Consider the following 22,392-nt stretch of genomic DNA (forward strand, 5'->3'; position numbering starts at 1 on the left):
CATCACAGAGCACTGTTTAAAATACCGATTTGAAATAGTGACTCAGCCACGCAGCAAAAAACGTTTATCCCATGGAGACTAATACACACACAAATATACTACCAAACAAATTCAAGCAGACACACGGCCCCCTCCATCCATTTAGCATGCTGCGATACCCACAATTTCTTTTCTTTCTTTCTTTTTTGGTAGAAAATGACCTTCCTTTATTTCTCCCACGCTCAAAACCCTGGGTAATTTTCTTAATCTAGGCCGGATTCTGAACATTTGCATAAAAATGTACACTTTTGATGCTCCCCTAACAGAACATGGCTCTAATACGCAATTACTCTTCTCAATAGTGGCGGCTAATTACAGAGCTGTGAGACAAACAGGTAGCAGAACAGAGAGGGGGCCTCCGACACAATGGCTGAGGTGCTAGTCCGCCACATGGGACAAAGCGGCTCAATGGAAAGCAGTAAATTCATTTAGCCTGGCTTCATTAAACCCTGTTCCTTAGGCCCTGCATCATGCGCTCCCCTTTGCTCTCTACCACCGTCCCCGCTCTCATTTGTGGGGCAGCGGATGTGCTGTGGGTAAGAAGAAGGCGATCACACAAATGAGTGCAACGCAGAGGGAATGGGGGAACGCTGTAGGAAGGAAAAAAGGGAAGAGAGGGAGGCAGAGGGAGGGGAGGGAGACATACAGAGCATAGCAATAAGAAGAAGGGAAGTGAGGGAAGGAAGGAAGGAAGGAAGGAAAAGGATGCTATCAATTAAACAGCACGGCAATACAAAAAGGACATGAGGACATGTGCTCATTTGATGATAAAGCAATAAGGCATAAAAGGATGAGCATAAAAAGAATACTTTTGAATATGGCTTTTGTTTTATACATCTGACCCAGTATTCCAAAAGCCAAAAAGAGCAGAGGAAGAGAAAATTACAGCTTTGGTCCTCAAACACAGGCCAAATGCCAGGGCTCCAGCATGGTGAAACACGGGCAGCCGAGCCCCGTGGTCTCTTTACCATTTAGATTATACAGGCAACTTTCTGACCCCACAGTATGGAAAACCATAATAAGCTACAGTCCCCGCTGTGTACCACCTGTAAGCCAAACATATTCACAAACAACAACAACCTCAACTTGTGCACAGAAATTCTGACCACAAAAGGGTCCACAAGCACAAAACCAACTCTACTTACTCAAAAAGAAAATTACTCATATGAACTTTCCAATTCTGCATAGCTTTGTCAGACTCAATCAAACACCACTGGCTTTTATTTGCAGCATTCCGTGCCCAATTCATAGAGCGCTTGCTGGGAGGACAATTAATGTCGGTTGCAAAACGGACATTGAGAAGAGGTATGCCATCCCATGAAAGGAAAGAATTCACCGTTCTGAATGTAATTTGAAGGCTTGGAGGGTTAGGTGAAAGACGTCTGCTCCCTTCAGTGAGGGAACATGGAGCGCTGATGGCTACGCATTCCCACAGTGGAAGTCTCACCATCGTCCAATGCTTTGGTTCCTGGCCAACAGAACACTTCATGAGAACATTTCTGTGCGATTACATTACCTACTTGCTCAGTTGACACGCTGATTCTAAATGGCTCAAATCCCTTTTACACAGGACCCATACATCCAGCTGCAGGGTGAATACACACAGCCCGCAGTACAGGCCTCTGTCTGGGGAGGAGAACCAGCAAGGCTTCCTGAGTGAGAGTCGCACACAGAGCCTAAAGGCCATTTGCAAATGGATCTACAAATATGCATACAGAGATACCCACTAAGGTTTGGCCACAGACGAAGGTCTCCATGCATATGCACAAAGATATGCACAGAAATACATGCACTGATGTTTTGGGGTGGTAGATTAAAACTGTAAATATGCAGACTGACTGACTGAGACTGTATTAAATCTTCAATAAAAAATAAATAATAATGATTGAGTTGAAGCAAGGCAGAAGGTTATTGTAGAAAAAGTAAAAAAGAAAAAAATTCCCTTTCCTTTACTGAAAAACACAAGATAGTCAGAAAACAATGATATAATCTATCTTTTTATTCTGATGAAACACATTAATCAAACATGAAAATGACCCTACGTTTCTGCTCAGCAATGTAACCTTCAGAGTGGAATTAATATAGAGAAAAAAACATCTATTCACAAGAACTAGGGAATTGGATAAAAGCTTAAAAATGAGATCAACTCTCAAAACAGAGACATAAAATAAGATCAGAGAGAAAATGAAATGAGAGAAGCTCACTCTAAGCAGAGACCTTTTGGAAGATGCACAATCTACTGTACATACATTTTGCATCACTGAGCAATCATGTTCTCTATTGGCTTCTCCTCTTATCTCCTGGTCTGGTAATAGGCTGAAGTAAAAATCATTTTCCGAGCCTGACAGAGCAGAGGGTAAACCTAAATGCTGAAAAAATTTAATTACAGGAAAAACATTTTTTGTCTAAATGAGACCAATCATTTTGCTGTCAAGGGTCAACAATGTGGTTACATGGATTTTAGTTAAATTTCAGTGTCAAGCTCATGGCACAATTTGTGAGATAATAGCGATACATTTTTGTGTCTAAAGGAAGCATAAAAAAACCTTCCTCAGCAAAGGAAAAAAAGGTCTGGTATTTGACCTCCTCAACAGACATATGTTCATTTCTGCGGTTATTAGCTACCTTACTAGTCTCTAATGTGGAAATCTGACTTTTTTGTAACATATTACGAGCCACCATGACCTGCACCAAAGACCCGCTGGTGCAGCAAGCCCTTAGTCAATGAAAGAGGGTGATCAGAGTCAAAGATTACTTAAAGCCCCTTTAAATTCAGCAGCTGTTTAGCTGCCACTGACAGTTTATCACAAATCAAGTCTTGCGATTTCTAGAAATGAGAGCAATCCAATCAAATTGAAGACCTTGGAGCAGCAGGGTGGAGTAGCGAGCAGGGAGACTCAAGACCCTCTGAACTGTACAGCAACAGCAAATAAATTGGCTCATTAATTACATATTTTAGCTATTTTATGGAACATATTTTTTCAGTTAGTTAGTTAGTTTAGGATTTGACATAGGGACACAGGGAGATGCAAGATGCTGCTGGACTTGGATCTGTGCCCGAATATAACAGCAGCTCTCACGCTGTTGTAGCCTATAAGCTCCAGCTGCTTGCCTTCATTGCGTCTCTGCGCCGCGCCACAAATGTTACTCCATCTCCGATACTTATCCAGGCACTAGAGTTTGACGCTGCCATTACTCAAAATTAATAACCACGGCAGCATGTTTATCATAGCACACTTTCACACCCAACCTGCCAGAATTAATCACCTCACTGTTTGTGAGCGTGACAGAGAGAGAGTTAGAAAGAAAGTAAGAGAGAGACAGAGAAAGAAACGCAGAAAGACAACTGCAGGATAGATGAAGTGTGAAAAAGAGACAGAGCTAAAGAGAATAAGCGCCTGAGATGAAAGACATAACTGAGAGAGAAATGAGGGGGAAACTGCTACATGCATACGTGTGCATCTGCCGTGCCTAATCACTCTGCCTCCATTACAGCTCGTTGGTTTTTCCCTCACCCTTTTCTTACCAACATGTCTGACATTAGGGCAACACTGGCTCTCCTTGTGTATTCACTCTGCTAACAGGACTGTAATCTCAGCTGACAGTCAATCTTCCCCAACAACGCAGACCTGAGTAAATAAAAATAAAAAAAGCCTGGGTTTTTAATTTACAAATCATGCGAGTGCAGTGCAGGGTCTGGCTATGAGCTTCCCACTGGAAGGAGAACAAAAAAGCATGAAAGCACAAGCATGACGATCCTTGCTGTACGTGTGAAAATACAAGAGCAGAGAAAGAGAAGTGACAAAGACAGGGGAAGGCCCCTCAGCACCTCTCCTCAAATCTGGACAGACAGGTGGCGGAGAAACAAGACAAGGACAAATGTCTGTCGATCTCTCGTTCAGGCTCCTCTGACATTTTACATGGCATTTAGAAAACATCCAACAAAACCAAAAGAAAAGCGGGGGGCTAAAAATAGTTGGCAAGAAGAAATCTATGTACTGTGAGGTTATACAATAGATGTTGACACAAACAACCTCTTATCTGGGGGATTTTCTCACTTCCCCACAGTCTGCTGCTTTTTTCCCACAAACCTTTATGGCTGACCTCAGCAGCTAGAGAGGTCAGTTGGATAATTTGTACCCAGCAGAAACTACAAGATTGTCCTTTCACTTTTTTCCCAGTAGTAATACTCAGCTGATGGCAGTCCCTTATGTCAAAAGTGTAAGTAGGTTCAAAGCAGAGAAAGAAAATAAGTTCACAGGCTGTTTTCCAAGGCCCATATTTATCAAACTGTGACCGACAGACAACAGATAAATTGTAACGATTCTTTAGAAGACTCATTATTTCATTGCACTTAAATGCTTTACTTCTCAGAGGGATTTGTGTATAATAGCTAATGTCCATATCCATAATCATTTTCATATCCATACTGTAGTTAAAAATACCTTGTACCTTGAAAATTAGAATGTTCTCTTTAAGACTTTTTGTAACATTTTGTAATAGGATTTATGAAACCGAAAAGGTTTTATTTTACAGCAGTAAACAATTAGCAACTTACCTGCTATCTTGTCTCGCCAGAGTTAAGAGAAAAACAGAATTCCTCAGAAACTTTTGCATTGCTTAGGGAATTGGCTCTTTATAGTTCAGCCAATTTACTATAATTGCATCCCTATTTAAATGGTTGGAGGCTACTTGTTCTTAATTTCATGTGTTAATTGCTACGGGAGATTTTTTTTTTTTTTCTCCCAAGTTGGCTCCTTAAAGTATTCTTTAGTGTAGTCTCTAGAACTTTGACAAATACAGGCAGTGGTCACCTTCACTGTGGCCAATAAGAGTGGAGCAACCAACTGTCATTTGACACGTCGTTGATCATACTGATGTATCGTGTACTCATTGGATTTTGGGGTTTAACACTTCTCCAAGCACTGTGGGATCTGCCAGCTGGCTGCAACAGAGGCTATTTGGAATGAGTTTCCATTGCAAACGCCTCCAACTCTACACGCCTTACAGTTTTAGAGAAGGTGTGTTTCTGAGAAAATGCTTCTCCAATTATTTCCTGCTTTATAAGCTCCTGAAAGTCACAGAGGGCCCCCGGTCATCCCTCATCTAGATTTTTGTGTGAGAGGGGACAAAAATGTAGAACAGCCAATTTTGACTGTGATTTGTGATGCTCATAAGTGATGGAGATATGCAGAGAATGTTGGCCCAAAGAAGCAAGGAAGGAAAAAGGGATGCATATTGAGTCCCCTGTTTAAATTAAGCTCTGAAAGACAGAGATGGAGAGAGAGAGAGAGAGAGAGAGAGAACGCCAGTGTTTTTGGGAAATGCCCAACTTCCAACAACACAGATCTCATAAAAGAAATGACTGACTTCCTCCATGCATCGACTTTCAGTGAAGACTACAGGCCAACTGACAAGAGCTTGAGCACAAACACACACATGCATAGAAAGAGGAGGGACACGCATAAATCTGCACGTCAAAACAGGCTGTGTCCAGCAGCAGGGTTAATGCTAGCAGAATAGATGCTGACTCTTTTCTTTGACCAAAACCACTGAGGAGGCTTCACCGCAAACCTTACTGCAACACACTTGAACAAACAGAAGCATGGAAATCACATAAGATCCATGTTTAAGCTTCTTTTTTTCTGGCAGAAGAAGTGCAATATGATTTTTTTTTAACTAATTATATAAATGACAAATTATACTATAAAAATCACATCTCCAGTAGGAAAATATATACCACGTGCACAACACAAAAGCTCCCCAGAGTTTCTGTGAGATGAAAAGAAACTGACACCAAGCACCAAAAAATGAAAGAAAACCCATTTAACTTTTACACTGTGTTCTCAACTCGGTTCTATAAAGTAAACGCTGCCATTTGCTCCGTCGTTCCACTTTGATCATGACTCGCTCACCGTTTTCAAACACAATCCCACATTGGTCTCCTATCATCGCTGGAAGAGGATACAGAGAAATAACAGGGCCAACACTGGCCACCTGCAACACATCCCATCCCATCACCCCAAGAAATGACGCTGAACAAAAAATCGGCGTCCTACTGTCGCAATCTGCCTGTCGGACTGTGACAATGGGAAGTCCAAATTTGGTCATCTTTTCTCTCTTTCTTACTCTGTTTTCGACCATTACTGAGGAAGATAAGGGGAGCCAGAGGACACAGTGTTTTTTTTATTATTATCCTTAAAGATGAGAGAGAAAAAGAAACGACTGAAGTGTTTTGCCTCCCACAGAGCTCTATCTCTCCAATTGCACCTTATAGGAGGACAAATTGATCCTGGAAATAAGGGGTCATTTCCTCTGCCTGTTTACAGCATACTGTGACCCAGCTGTGCCCTCGGCGAGCTAATGTGAGTGAGGTTTATCATTCTGGTCTTCACTGTGACAACAAGTGTGTGTGTGTGTGTGTGTGTGTGTGTGTGTGTGTGTGTGTGTGTGCTTGTAGCAGTGACCCTGATATCTCTTTGACTCAAATAGACCTTTTTAGCCTCTTTCTCTCTCTCTCAATTCAATTTGCTTTATTGGCATGAATGTAACAAAAACAATATTGCCAAAGCATCACACAAAATTAATAGAAATACAACAAAATAAATAATCATATCTAAACCAAAGTAACAATAATAACACTATGCCAATGGTAATAAACAAATGAATATATATATAAACTATTCAAGTAATAATAATAAAAAGTGTAAATGTTCTCTCTCTCTCCTGACAGTTTGTCAGTAGTAGAAAACCATCATCCATAAAATCTCACTTTTAAAAAGCGTATTACTTCAGACGACTTGTTGGAGTGTGTGTCCATGTTTATATTGGTGTGTGTGTGTGTGTGTGTGTTTTTATAAGTTGAAAACTACTATTTATTTTAAATGTAATCAATTATGATTCAGCCTTGCTCATTGGTTTGGGTTCTTATTGAATCATTGTCCTAATTATTGGCATATTATTGGAATACCAAAAGAAAAATGTGCAAAAAAGGGCTAAAAAAATGTTCTCAGTGTGTCACATCCACACTATCTTGCCTCATACTTTTTACATACTTTTTACTCTTTTACTTTTTCTCAACTGTCGCACACAAAAATACTGTAGGGTTATTCCATTATCGGAGTGTAGTCGCGCCGACCCATGCTGCGAAGAGCCAGGAGAAGTGAGCCGCGTTGGCACAACTCAACTGGTTTTCCCATTAAAATGTGGTGGAGTGATAAAAGGCCTACCTTGACACATTGATCACGTGTAGGGTTTTTTTTAGCCGCTGACACAATCAGAGCGAGCATTTCTCCTCTGTGTTGGTGTAAACAAGGGTTGTATTAATAGAGCTGTATTATTCCTACAATACATCCATGGTGTAAACAACACCGTTCAGCATTGAACGCACCTCAGCCTTTCACTTTCCTACTGTCACTGCTTCATATAATACCTAAGCCAACAACATACCAGCTGCATGCTGCCACACACACACACACACACACACACACCCAACATCCTAGCTTTATCTCCCTCCCACTCAAGACTGACACACACTCTTTTAAATTCCAATATTCCCACAGGTGATCCAGACAAATCCAGTCAGACACACACACCTTCAGCCCCTGAACCAATGCATTAAATATCATTATGGAATCAATCCAGCCGTGTGTGTGTGTGTGTGTGTGTGTGTGTGATAAAGGGAAGAAGGTGATAAACTCATGTGGATTGAGGATTTCACCAAACTCCATGTTTTTTGATTGAGAGGAGGCGGGTAAGGTATTACCATAACCTTCCCATCAGATGTCTGCTGTTAACTCAATAATGCAAGAATAATTTCACACATGCACGCCCCCCAGGCACACGCACACGCACAAACACACACACACACACTAGCTGTGAACCATGGTAAATTCAATATTGTGTTCACACTCCTAAGCCAGAGTGGGAGTACAGTCGGCAGAGAAGCCAAAGCCTTAGCTGTAAATCAATAGATTAAATAGAAATGTATGAATAAAACACAAGATAATAAATAAAAAAGGAGATGCTTTACTCTTGCCGTTATATTCTGTACAGGTTCTCTCCCATTTGAGAGAGAAAGGGGGAAAGAAAAGAAAGGAGTGGGAGCAGCAAGAAAGATGACCAGGGAGACAGAAACAAAGAAAAAAATAACTTCTTGCTGTCCTTTCAACTTGTGTTTTTAATTACTGTATGTCTATCCTTCCCTGTGCAAGAGTTTGCATGCTTGCATAAGGAGTGTAGCTGTTTTAGTACATTGTGTATATGTTTTTGAATGTGTGCCCCATATAATGTGTCCTTCCGTCAATGTCAGTACAAAAACATCTGTGTAGCCTTGACTTAGGAGGCAAAGGTGTCAAACAAGAATAGAGTTTGATCACTTGTGAAGCTTTTCAATAACTACCTCAAATATGGTTCAGCTTCAAATGTTGTTGGTGAGTGTGTATGTGTGTGTACAGTACAGTTTGTGTGTAGAGCTATTAAGGTCCTTAATCGACTACTAGATTAGTTGAATTAATTAAAAAAACATTCAAACTGGTTCACTATTGTCCCTCCAAAGATTAAAGACACCCTGTGGAGGTTTCTTGTGAACAAACAAAAGTTATGTTTGTATTCTCTGCTTCTCCCCTCAAATCACTCGTCCTTGAGGCCTAAATATGTTGAATTCAAGTGGGTCAAAAACTCCACGGGGTGACTTTAAAGAAGTGATGCAGAGGGATCTCAAGATCCAGTGCTCACTAAAAAACAAAGGCAAATTCGTGAATTTTACTGTGATGCCGAGAAGTGACTATTACTTATGAATAAGCAATAACATCGTGAAATATGACGAATCAATGAAAGATGTCTTGCCAACTAAACCCTAAAGAGACATTAGTCAAATGACTAATCTTTTGTATTTATTTTCAAGTATTAGCAAAAATATTAGTATTGGATTTATCATACTACTACTCTTGGATTATAAAACTAAAACCTTATACTAACAGTTACTGTTGTAATTTGTTTGTAATTGTCTTTTTTCCTAACTAAGGCTCTTATTGCAAACCTTGCTGTCCAAGGAAGGAGGTCTCTCATTGAGTTACCTCTCTCAAGATTTCTTACAGTTCTTCCATCCACGATGCTAATTATTTTAGGAATTTTTCTTGTCATGTTAGACAGCCTGGGCTAGGTCAGTGATTGTTACATAGTGGGCCAGCAATGCCCACTGAGCATCATTGCATGTGGTACTGGCCTATACAAATAGACTAGACTTGACTTGACATACCTGTCGTTGATGCTCCAGTTGAGGCAGAGGTTGAGGGAACTGAGGTTGCGACATTTCCTCACCACCTCCATCACCGTCTCATTGTTGAGCTCCGAGATGTGCCGCAGGTCAAGGACACTCAGGTTCCGTAGCTACAAGAGACAACCCACAAAGACATAAAGATGATTTAATCATGTCAAATTCAGACAAATAGCTATCTGTGCAGCACAGACAACCTAATAACAGCGCACCCATTTAAAGCGACTAAACCACATGTAGTCATCCCTATTTCTAGTCAAAAATAATGTCACCGCATTTTGTTAGTAGTTTTTTATTATTATGGGAAGAACGGTATACAGATATGCATATGTCTGTTCATGAGGGAACCCGCAGTAGATTTGTTACTATGAGCAGTGCAAAAAAGGAAGCTACAGGAAGATAAATATTTGGTGAAGGCATGTACTGTATGGTATACACGCCTGCTGAATTACATGGATGGTGGGAATGTGGAAAACATCTCTCTACACACTGAGTAAACTTGTATACTGCCACGTGTACTGAAAAATAGCATAAATGCTGAATAAAACCTAACAAGGCAGAGAAATGATTGCTTGCTGTTACTGTTTATCATTCTGTGTCTGCATGCCTGGTGTGAGGGGTTATGAGCCAATATGAGCATTCGCTTTCCCTTTTCCTTTCATCTCTCCGACCCTCTTTCCGATCTGAATACTTTATAAGAAGGGGTTTAGATTAATCCTCCAGTCAAAATATCTACTTCCTGACACACTCTTAGAAACCACACTGACACACTGTTCAACAAGCGTACCTGATAGCTGAATTTACCAAAGGCTTTTGAAGTCACAGCACAGATGTATTTTCTTTGATATATACTCAAAACTATTTAAGGCACAGGTGCATGCATGCACACACATACTGTACTGTACACTCTCACACACCAGGGATGCAGGATAACAGAGGAATGATATTCCGGCCAGCCGCAAGGGAGGCCAGGAGGTAAATGTCAGGGCCAAGGCTAAAGAGAAAACAAGCTTACAGTTGGTGTTAAGATCACGGAGTGCTATTGTCGGCTCCATAGGCATGACATATACCTACCACAATGAAGACACCTGGGGGGAATGGATAAGGACCGAAGCTCGCTGGGTGAAGTAAGCACACATGTAAACGCTCTTCCCTGTCCCCACATACTGAGATTCAAAACACAGAAATGCACACACCGACCGTAAACAAACACTGGTGAGTGTGTGATGCAGCACTGCGCTGAAGGTATTATATAGGTTTTCAAAACTTTTACATCTGTGTATATGCTCCATTTGTCTCTCTCTCTGTTACTATGTACTGTATGTAGCCTGTGGCTGTTTTGTCACTCCTCAAACTGGATCCACACCTCTTGTGATAAAAGGTCTGCTTAGGCATGAAATAAACATGAAACAGGTCTGTGGTGTCTGTCTATGGTATATGCCCACCTATACTGTGAAGGCACGCTTATACTTACTAATGAAATAAACATTAAACACCTTGTGTGTGCAAAGACGGGTGAAGGATGCAGCAGTGTTTGTCAGGGACAGCTAAACTGACATGATAAAATGGTATTTAATGAAGGGGGAAAACCCTTAACTGTGTGAATTAACATAGAGCAAGCAGATGCTCACACAAACACACATAAACCCCACGCATACACACACGCTTACACACACTGTCATTTGCTCCTGTGGCCAGTGTTGGATCGAAGTGCTAAATTATTCATGCAGAATTTGGCTGATCTGTGTGTGCAGGTCTGTCTGTCTGTCTGTGTCACACACACACACACACACACACACACACACACACACACAGTTATTTGCATTCAGTTTTTATGGGTATTGAGCCTGGAGTAAATTTCAGAAGCCCCAACATCAAAAGTAGTACTTGTTCTCCAAATCTTCAAAACTGCTTATGTCTGCTATAGTAGAATTTCTACTACAACCAATACTAACAGTTTCATTGATGTGGATAACCCAATGAGAAACCAGGCCAACCAGTGTGAGTTTTCATTGGCTGAGAATGTAACTAGGTTGAAGACAATTTGGAAATGTAGCAGATGTCTGCATGAAAGGGAAGAGGCAGAGTCACGGCTGAGATTGTAACTTTGTAAATCCATCTGTAGAAAAAACACTACAGACAAAATAAATTCCACAGTTTAGCAGACATCTCCTGAAAGAAAAATATCCCCCAAATCCCTGAAATGAAAAGTCACACAAAAACCATGCTCTCAGTAATTAGTCACACCTCCAGAATGTGACAGGCCACAGTGGCAGTGTTTGTTTTCTCTTAGTTGACAGATTATCATAATTTGACTCATAGGTAAAAAGGGTTTAAAGCTTCCAATCTTATTTAATCATTTCCACTTATAATAGAGCTTATTTTCTGCTTGTGTATTTCTGCGATCCAAGTATAAATAGGCACGAAAAGAAAAATAAATGGAAAGAAATGAGGAGGAGGTAGCACGAAAGCTTCAGACAGAGAGGAAGACAAAGCGAGTGATTCACACAGCACAGAGAGCGAGAAAGAAAGACAAACAGAAACCGAAGGAAAAGAGAGGTGAAAAGTGACGAGAGCAAATGAGAGAGAAAAAGAGCAACAGAATAGAGCGCAGGGGGATTTGGTGAGGGGTTCAGCAGGTTTTTCTCCTCGTTGGCGGAGGTCTGTAACCAGGCAGAGTTTGTCTCGTCTTCTCTGAGTTGGCAGCTACACCTGGATAATTATTCATGCTGTTCATAAAAACACTGAAACCTGCAGAATCCAGCTGCTCGGAGGCCAGCGTGTCATCCCCGCCCCGTAAACACACATACATGGCACAGAACTTAAGGCTGATTATATGACTATTCCAACGACTATTTGTTATATATGTTCACATGCACAATAGTGGTGGAAAGTATATATGTATATTAAGTCAAGTACTTTACTACGTGGAAATATTTTACTTTTTACGCCACACAATTTATTTCACAGCTATAATTACTAGTTACTTTTCAGATTGAAATTTTACAGACAAAACATATAGTTCATATGATGCTTTGTTATAAATTAAACTACCCAACAGTATATGAAGCAGTAATAATTGGCTCCACATAAGACATTGTACAAAGTACTTCTTACATGTTAATTCACCAATAATAATGACCTACTATTTTAATATTAACACACTCTCTCTACTTCTATTTTAAGTACATTTTGTTGCTAATACTCCTGTACTTCGTATACTCAAGCAAGATTTAGGATGACGTATTTTGACTTGTAATAAAGTATTATCATTGTGTTTTAATTCTACTTTTAATTAGTAAATGATCTGAAGGCTTCTTCCATCACTAACTAAAACATGCACAACAAACTAAACAAAATACTATTAGTAAAATAATAGTGCCAATTTAGATAACTAAATTAATCACAAAAATAAAAGTCATAATTGTAAACTCCTTACCCACTAGTAAATCAATTAACCTGTCCTAAAATGTATTTGATAAGGTTTTAAAATCAACCTTCTATTTCTTATTCAAATGTTCAATTCTGCCTGAAAAACCCAAAACATAGAGCAGAAAATGACTTATTCAACTTCACAAAATAACTAAATTGGATGTGAATCTCGGTTTATAGATGACCACTCAAATCAATTCAAATATAGAACACATAACTCCTTATGCAAAGATAAGAGAAAGGCAATTACTTCAGCTTTTACAAGAGCTGGATAAGCAAACAGCACTTGTCTGAGAAGTGGGTGTAGCACGACATTTCTGTTATTATTAATTCAGTCCACATGACCACAGGAGATCTGTGAGCTCCATGCAGCTTGGCTCCCACCTGCTTCAATTACAAGCCTCTCTCAAACAGGAAAAATGAGAGCGTGAGTCAGAGGTCAAACACAAAACGCCACTTTAAATTTAAGAAAAATAACTTTCTATTTCAAAGATACATTTTCCTTCAGCATAGGCTGGAGTTCAATATTTGGAGAGGTTGATTTGACACTTTATTACATTAGTGTATGTCACAGTCTGGCACACAGTGGGTGAGTGTGTGTGTACCTGTTTATGCTCTGCCAGACTACAGAGCTATAACTACCTGCCTATTACTTAATTTATTTGCACAACGTCAAGCATCATGATGCCAAGCAGGAAGTTGAGGCCTCATGGACTCCATTCAGAGGATATGATGTCATGGTTTGAACGCTGGCACAAAGCAGCGTGAGTTCATGGCTTCAACCTCAGTGTCCCGGCTGACAAGCAGCTAGATGACATGTAAAAAGCACAGACAGAGCGAGCATTATTTTACTCATAAATAGTGAACATGTTGGGTTTGGAAAATATGAGCTGCTATTTCATTGCTGCTATAGTTAATTTATAACCACTTAGACATTTAGTATGTGAGTTTAGTCAATGAAAATATATGTCCTACTGTGGGAAATGCATATAGATTAAAAAAAACAAAAAAACAAACATGCATGCAAGAAATAACAGCTGCAACGGTGGAAATTTTGCATTCTCAGGCCGGCAAAGATGAGTAGAGACTAGCTTAAATCCTCTAAACAATGCAGGTAGAAGTTTAGACTTCATTTTGAAGTAGTATTCAAAGTCCTGAGCAAGAAGTCAAAGTCACAGGATGTTGTTGAGGTGGCATTGTGGCCCTGACACATTTTGCTCAGCTGTCCGCATGTGTTGGAGACTGTGTGAGACGCGATGAGGCGGGGGCGAAAAGGTGAGACGGATGGCAGCAGTGTCACTAGGTGAACACAAGTGCGCACTCATGCATACACACTTTTTTTTTTTTTTTTTTTCATATCGGAGCATCCCAGAAAATTCAGTCAGACAGGAGAAAGCTGTGTCGAGACAATCCCTCTGCGGTAAGCCTAAATCACACGCTAACCCCCCGCCCTCCCAGAAAAACATAAACACACATAAATACGTAGAGGCCTGTGCAGACAGAGTGATATGAATATTTGAACAAGGACTGAGGCAAAAACTGGAAAGGCCATGGGTCTGGTATCACAAATACATTGTCTGCATCAGCCATGGACCAGTGAGCTGATCCCTCTCTGTGTGTGTGTGTGTGTGTGTGTGTGTGTGTGTGTGTGTGTGTGTGTGTGTGTGTGTGTGTGCGCGCGCTTGCGTGCGTGTGCGTGGTTAACTCTCTTTATCTGTCTTGTGCCCATCTACTGTCTATCACTTATTTTCCCTCTCCTACCCCCTTTTTCTCTCTCCCTTTCTCCCTTACAGTCGCTAATCCTGCATGTGTTGGTGTTGATAACAAACTCAGTGGTGAGGAAAGGCTCGAGGAGATAGAGAGAGAGCGTTGGTTTCTCTCCGGCGCTCTAAGCCGAATGACCGCATAGGCGCGCACATACACACTCACATACACAAGCACGAGCCAGTCTGACAGCACTGGATGACAGTCACAGTACAGTGGCACTAGTTGGGCCCATAATGAGACATGATATCCCCCACCCCAGAGGTCAAAAACCTCTCTATCTCTGTCTGTCTCTGGGTTAAAAGTCTTAGAGCCAAATGAATTATTCTTCAATTACTCTTGCAGGAGACACACATCATCCTTAGGCTCTTCTCTGCTCATTATATTCATAAATCCCCCAATCTCCTTCATACAGCAGTGAGAGAAAATTATTATTACAATTTTGACTCATTTTGCGACCCCCACAACCCCATTACCTTTCTTCCTCCAAATCCCCTTTGCTCCTTCGTTTCCCCTTTATCCACTCCAGCACCCCTGAGACACAATGCACATGTACAAGTACACAGTCACACACACATTTGTACATAGGAAAAGGTATACGCACACAACACACACACACGTTTGTTTCACTATCTTTGTGGGGACCCGTCATTGCCATAATGCATTCCCTAGCCCCTTATCCTCACCATAACCCTAATCCTAAAACCAAGTCTTAACCCTCAAACAGCCCTTTAAACCTTGTGGGGTCCAGCATTTTGGGCCCCACAAGGCTGTGTAGACCCCACAAGTATACTGTATTCCCCGGTTTTTGGTCCTCACGAATATAGTAAAACAAGCGCACACGCACACACACACACACACACACACACACACACACACACACACACACACACACACACTTCTCTGGTTTGTGTTGGGGGTTATCAGTTTGATACAGGGCACTGTGATTATGTATTTTCTGTGCTCCAGTCAGAGGGAGGAGATAAGGGGCCAGCAGACTACAGCAAAGCCAGACACCACTCATCCTACATGGGGAGGGAGTGGTGGAGTGGAAGGTGTGGAGGTGACAGTGGGTGAAGACCTGTATCTTAACCTTTTGTGTGCAACCACTTTAAAACCTCTTTACCAACCTGTGGTCATGGCAATTTGGAAAAAATAAATAACATTTCTTTTGTTTTTCACTTTTTTTCCCCTTTTCTTTAAAGGTTGTGAGCCAAATTTTAACTTGTTGATGTTGCGAGTACATGCTGCTTCACTGAGCCACCAGGATGAATAGGCCATATGATTCTGGTTATGGAATTAAATAGCGTCCCTGTCATAAACCAGACTGTTTTATTTGCTCATACACACACAGAGAGAATGAGGTATTACCCACGGCCCAATTCTGTCAAATTTAGAAAGCATTTATCAAAGGTCCTAACTTTTTTCTGGAGAACAACAAAGGCACTGAAGCGGCACGGCTGAATTAATCTACAAGACCTAAAATTAAGACCAGAAACATCCAAGTTCTGCACTTCAGAGAGACAACACATAGCTATTACAGTCTCCAAATATACCTCTTTTCATCTCTGACACATTCTTCAACAGTCTCTCCATTTGTTATGTCTTTGGCCTCCTTCCTCTTTTTCTCTCTCTCTCTCTCTCTCTCTCTCTCTCTCTCTCTCTCTCTCTCTCTCTCTCTCTCCCCCGAGGGTGGGAACTTGTACACACAAAAAAGGCATTTTGAGGCCCACAGTGTCTTAGGGCAGCGATAGGCTGATGTATGAGGAGGGGCATTGTGGGTAGGCATGACAAGCAAAGGGAAGCCATCAGTGGGACATCTAAGGCTTGGGGAATGAAGGCTCTCTGGCACCCAGAGCTGCTCTCAAACACTGGCTCCCTGATAAAGCCGACCTTGGACTTAATCACTACCAGAAGAAAAGACCACCGCTTGACAGGAAGATGGAGAGAGAAGAGGGTGTGAAAGAGAAAGAGAGAGATAGAGAGAGAAAAAAAACACACGAGAGTAAAAGAGAGAGAAAAGGAGATAAATAGAGATAGTGACAATGACCAAGAGCAGAACGAGACTGGACAGAGAAAGAGATGTAAACAGGTAACAACACTGTTCAAAGAGATGGATGATGACTCTGTTGGTGTGATCGAGGATGCCTGAGAAGCAGAGGGAGAGCACAGAAAATACAGTACAGTATGTTGTCCCCTTCTAAAATACACAAAGTCCATTTCTTTAAAGACACAAACACACACTCTTCTTACACTCAAGCTGGCAGAGTGAACCCTTCCACCCTTTAAATAACGGCCAGCACCACTTACGGCCTCCACCTACAGTATTTGGCTTGTCACAGGCATGACTAAAGGATGAACCCCCTAATACTGAATTAGGAGAATGATTAATCTCATCCACAAGAAAACACAAAGTTCTCAAATTAGCTGCTGAGAGAGAGCACCAAATCACTGAAAGCTCTGGGACACACACAAAGCCTCCACTCCAACTTGTTTTGTATCCATTACACAGCCTTGTGACAAGCCTTATCAAAAAAACTATTATTAATGTCAAGATAGCTTTGAGCTAGCTTTGAGCTTCAATCTCAACACCATAAATAAAAATCCCTGGCACAGCAACATAAAAGCCCACATCAGAGACATGTTTGAGCTTAAAATCATCTCAGTTTTTGTTTTGACATTTAAAGCCATGTGTAATGTTTGATTTCCAACAAGTAAGGAAAGTGTTAGAAAGATTGTTTCTGGCTGGCTTTATTCTTTCAGCCAGCCAGCAGAAATCTTGATTTTGCCTTTTAGTCACTAACAAGATGATGATTATGAAACGATGCCTGGCTATAAATATTGAGTTGTGTTGCACATCACAGAGGAACCACACAGCTCCTGTAGGACTGAAACACAGAAAAGCCATTAGAGGAGCCTAAATGCCACAGCTTTACAGTTACTCTACAGATCATCTGAATCGAGCTCGGCACCATGGGTGGCCTATTTCAACCATCAGCTCACTTGATTAAGAAAATACAATTTGAATTGATTTCCTCACACACTAATTTGTAAGGTCGGTATGAAAAAATATTAATCTGAAATGAGTGTGTATGAGAGAAGTTAATAAAAGTAATGGATTTTCTCTAGTTTTTTGTGGTGATAGGTGAATAGCAAGTGAGGAGGTTGGGAAGATTATCAGAGAGAGAGAGAGAGAGAGAGAGAGAGAGAGAGAGAGGAATCGAGGAAGAAAGAAGTAGGAGGGAGTGTGTGATAATCGAACAAGCAAGGAGCACTGCAGTCCTGAAATCGCATGCAGGTCCACGGAGTCATCAGAAATGCAACGATTCTAAACGCGAGAATATGATTTTCAATCGACACTGGATGGGACCAAGTGGGAATGAATGAGAGGAGGAATCAACTGCTAAACGAGATAATTACTGTCAGAGATTATAAGGGAAGGAGAGAGGAAGTAGAGAGACTGAGGCAGGGAGGGACTCGCAGAAATCATGGCTGAAATGACACAAACTAAGAGATATGATTTGACTCTAAATCTGTACAGACTAAATGAATGTGGTTAAAATATTATCCTTTAAACATTTCTGCCTCATCACGATTCACAAATCATTATCAACTATCTTCAGAAATAATCAGTTTAACAGTTTTCACCCCTTCAGCGTACTTGCATTTGTATTAGCAGCTGAAGCATTTCGGAAGATGCTCCCTCAGTGAAAGATTGGTGTAATGAGGTATAGCCCGACTGATATGGGAATTTTTCAACTGATTTTAAGTATGTGTCAGCAGTGACTGACACGCAGTTAGACACCCCCCCCCTTGGCCCTGATTGGTGCATCTAAACAGGGAGCTGTGGATTTTTGCAAATCACACTACAGGCTGTAGGTTGTGCCAGAGGAGCCGGATTTTGTTTTTAAATTACCTGCTTCATGTAGTTCTACTCAAACATAGTTTTATAAGTCTTACCTACTGCACCTTTAACGCATAACATTAATATTTTTGATCCTTTAAAGAGTAACCTGATAATCTTGTTTGTGCTGAACTCCAGTAGTTTATCTAACTTAGTTTAACTCAAGTAATGTAGAAGCGTACCAGTGTGTCAGTACAATGTGACGTAAATGTTGGCTGTGTGGTTACAGGTGTATCACTTCTGACCAAAGAGTCTCTATAACTAAAGATAGCGCATTACCGCTGCCCCAATGGTATGAAACGGTAGACACTTCCTGTCTCCCAATTGGGCGTGGCCTTGTTTGTAGGTGTAGTGAACGTCTTGAGGATGGATGGAAAGTTATAATATCATAATGTATTCATATTTTCTTTTGCCAACATTGGATATTTACTAAGCTAAAAGCCATATTTAGCGATACAAAAATAAGTTATCGGTGGCGTTCATGCAGTTGGTTGACTTTAGCCTATCCGTGTTGCCAGATCTCCCAAGAGTTTGTTGCTGAGACAGAAACAGGCCTCAACAAAAGTTAATTTTTTCCTGATTTTTCCGTCTGAAAAAAAAAAGAATGTTTGGGAGATATGTGGCTTGTGAAACAATTACTGATTTACTAATCTGTGTTCACAGTAACTTCTCCCATTGAAATACATCATCATACAATCGTCAATACACTCCTGCCGCTAGTCTCCTAAAGAGGCGTGGCAGTGGTGATACCCTCATGACATGAGGGTATCATGAGGATGATACAGGCAATTACTCCCCAGAGTTGGGGCATCTTGTTTCTAAACCGTTTCTGTTCATCAGTGAATTTAGATGTGTTGAGGATGTGAATATATAATATTTACTGAAAGGGAAATTTTACACTTATCAGTGCTCTCTCGAAGACAAACTACCTTACACACATCTTTGACATTGCTGTATTGTAATTTTGTTGGTGGTCTATAGCTCTATAAGGAGGTATTACAAATACACTTAATGGCCACTTTATTAAGAACACCTGTACAATTTACGCTACATGTATATATTCAATTATATGTTTATGATTGAGGTCATAGTTAAAGGTGGGGTTGTACTGCACCACTAACCTCAATGTTAAACAATACAATTTAACACCTATATGACAGTGTCAACAAAAACGTAACATTTATTGTACTGGATTGCATTAGAGGTTAGGTGTTATACAAATGCATAATTGGTATCTGTGTGTGTGTGTGTGTGTGTGTGTGTGTGTGTGTGTGTGTGTGTGTGTGTGTGTGTGTGTGTAGTTGTGTCATATCTGCAGCATTTATGTGTGCATCTGTGTGTTATTTTTGTTGTGTCAAGTTGGTCAAGATGGAAAATATGGTTCCATATCCATCTCTGGTATCTGTCTTGTTAAAACTCATAACCTCAATTTAAAGTGCCCATATTATGAAAAAAACACTTTTTCTGGGATTTGGGGTGTTCTTTTGTGTCTCTGGTGCTTCCACACGCATACAAACTTTGAAATAAAATCCATCCATGCTGTTTTGAGTGAGATACGGTTTCTGAATGTGTCATGCCTTCAGTCTCCGGGTGAGCTGTTCAAAATCGGCACGGCTTGTGACGTCACAAGCCGAAACGAGCTGGCTAATCACTAACCGTTAGCTAACGCTAGCATGCTACCTCATTCTCAATAGCAAAGCACTGCTACAACACACACAAGTTCACCATAATCTACAAAAGAACTACTGAGCTACTGCGCATGTGCGAGTGCAATCAAAGATAGTACAGAAGAAGAAGAAGCAGAAAAGACGTCTCACTCTGTAGCTAAAACAGAGACCAGGTGAAAAGAGGATCTGCAGCAGTGAGAGAGAGCTGTACAGTACAACAAAAATATGGTGTTTTTTGAAAATTAAACCATGTAAACCTATTCTGGTACAACCTTAAAATACAATTATGAACCTGAAAATGAGCATAATATGGGCACTTTAAAAAAAAGCAAGTTTTTTTTTAGTTGAAACAAAACTGCAGCTTTAATATATATTATACATTATATATTAATATTATCAGAATAATTAACTCGCTCATCTGAACTCCTAAAACTTCACCTTGGTTAATACTGTAATAAATAATAATGAGGTGTGCGACTGTGCGTGTGGGCGGATGTGTATGCGTCCACCTCCAGGTATGCTAATGCTGTTATGACTGGCTGGCTTCATTACTGTCTGTCAACAACACACTGGCCAAGGTCAGCGGAGGCTGCAGAGATGATAGGGGGCCAAAACCAAGAGCACAAATTAATCTGCTGTTTAATCTAATAATGCAGCGTGGCATCGAGTGTCTCAGTCCTATTAACACAACTGTAATTGCATTTGAGGAGGAATGGGCGCACACAGCCCACAAGGGTATGTTCCTACTTGCGTGTACACCCAAGTACATCAAACACATATCGAATTGTACTACACACTCACACATAGGTGCCCACACACATTCTAGATGGATGTTATGCTGGGAAAAGGAAATAAATGAGAAGAGAAGCAAGGTGCAGTATTTCCTGGTGAATTCAATTCATGCAATCACTGTGTGAGTGCATGTGTGTCCATGTTTATAGGGCACGGAACATCTTAAAACCACGGAGCCCTTCTCATTAGCATGGTAATATCCAAACAGCAGGGTGTAGTCAGAACAGCAGAGTATTATTAGGATTCATCTCATTAGGCTTTCATGAGATTTAAAAGTTAACACGAAATAACTTCAAAACTAAGTCTGAGATAAAACACAGCGAGATCCTGAGTTTACTCTCCAAAAGTTAATTTTACCCCCTGGAGACAATGCATGGCCGGCAGCAACGTGGAGAGCTGGCCCACGGTAACAGGATTAGACAAAAAACCTTAGTCACGCTAAAACTTCTGTTGACATTTACTGGTACAAGTAAATACTTCAAAAAAGTGAAACTGAAATTAACCTTTTAACAGTGCTGGAGGAACTATCTTCACTTTTACCTTAAGTAAACACAAGACGGTCAAGAAGGTCCAAGGAACAACATGAGTGTGTGATAATTACCGCAGTGAGATGGATGACTCCCTGAGAGGTCACCGGGCATCCCATGAAGCCAACAAACTGCAGCTCAGGACAATGCTCTGCAACCGCTCGCACGGACCGATCAGTGACCTGGAGAATAGAACAGCAGGGAGAAGAGAGTTTACATTAGTATCCCAGGTAAGAAACCTCTTCATCTTCATAGCTAAAATAGTTGCAACTATTATTCATGAAGTAGTTCGGGGCCTGCATAATACAAATTTGATTGAATTCATTCACAGGTTGAATATGTTTCATTCATTCACATTTCCAGGATCAATATACGACATTCATGAGGAAAAGACATCTGAAAGTCTGTTTTTCTTTCCCTCGGTTGGATAGTTCGCTGTGGGGAAAGCTGAACTTGCCAGTAATTTGCGTGTTTTGCGTTTGGCGAACAGCAGAGAAAAGGAGGATCACAGAAGGAGAGGAGCGGGAGGAGGATAACGGACAAAACAGCTAAAAGAGCATAATTGCCTAGCAGCGTGGGCGTCGACCTATGATGGATGGGCCGTCCCCCATCCTTCACCCAGCCGTCTACTAACAGCTCATAATGGATCAGAGATCAATAGGGAAGCAGAACATTTTCACAAGCTTCCACTGTAGTCATCAATGTGGGTATTGATAGCTACTCTGCCTCTCTCATCACACTCAACACTGCAACAATAAGTGGGAGATTGTTTGTCTTCTCTGAAGGCCTCCTCAGTGCATCCTCAAAGTCTTTATCCATCACAAAGACAAAATAAGATGAAGAAGAAGAGACAGAACAGAGAGAATGGACTCTAAGCTGTGATTAACTGGGAAAACAAAGAACAACAAACATGAAAGAACATTAGAGAACCAAAAATCCCATTTTTTAAGGCATCCCTGTCAAAATCTTCAATGTTTCTTTATGAAATTC

The 22,392-nt window shown here is 40.8% G+C and overlaps 1 protein-coding gene across 1 annotated transcript in view; it reads right to left on the bottom strand.

The window, feature by feature from the left end:
* fbxl17 (F-box and leucine-rich repeat protein 17) overlaps positions 1-22,392 on the bottom strand; it is a 228,269-nt gene that overhangs the window by 131,487 nt on the left and 74,390 nt on the right. The window contains exons 7-8 of the mRNA XM_078250988.1: positions 21,477-21,584; positions 9,299-9,429 (exon numbers count right to left, since the gene is read on the bottom strand). Coding sequence (XP_078107114.1) covers positions 9,299-9,429; positions 21,477-21,584 — 239 coding nt within the window. The remainder of the gene's footprint in view (positions 1-9,298; positions 9,430-21,476; positions 21,585-22,392) is intronic.

This window comes from Sander vitreus, chromosome 5 (assembly GCF_031162955.1).
Source record: "Sander vitreus isolate 19-12246 chromosome 5, sanVit1, whole genome shotgun sequence".
NCBI classification, from domain to species: domain Eukaryota; kingdom Metazoa; phylum Chordata; class Actinopteri; order Perciformes; family Percidae; genus Sander; species Sander vitreus.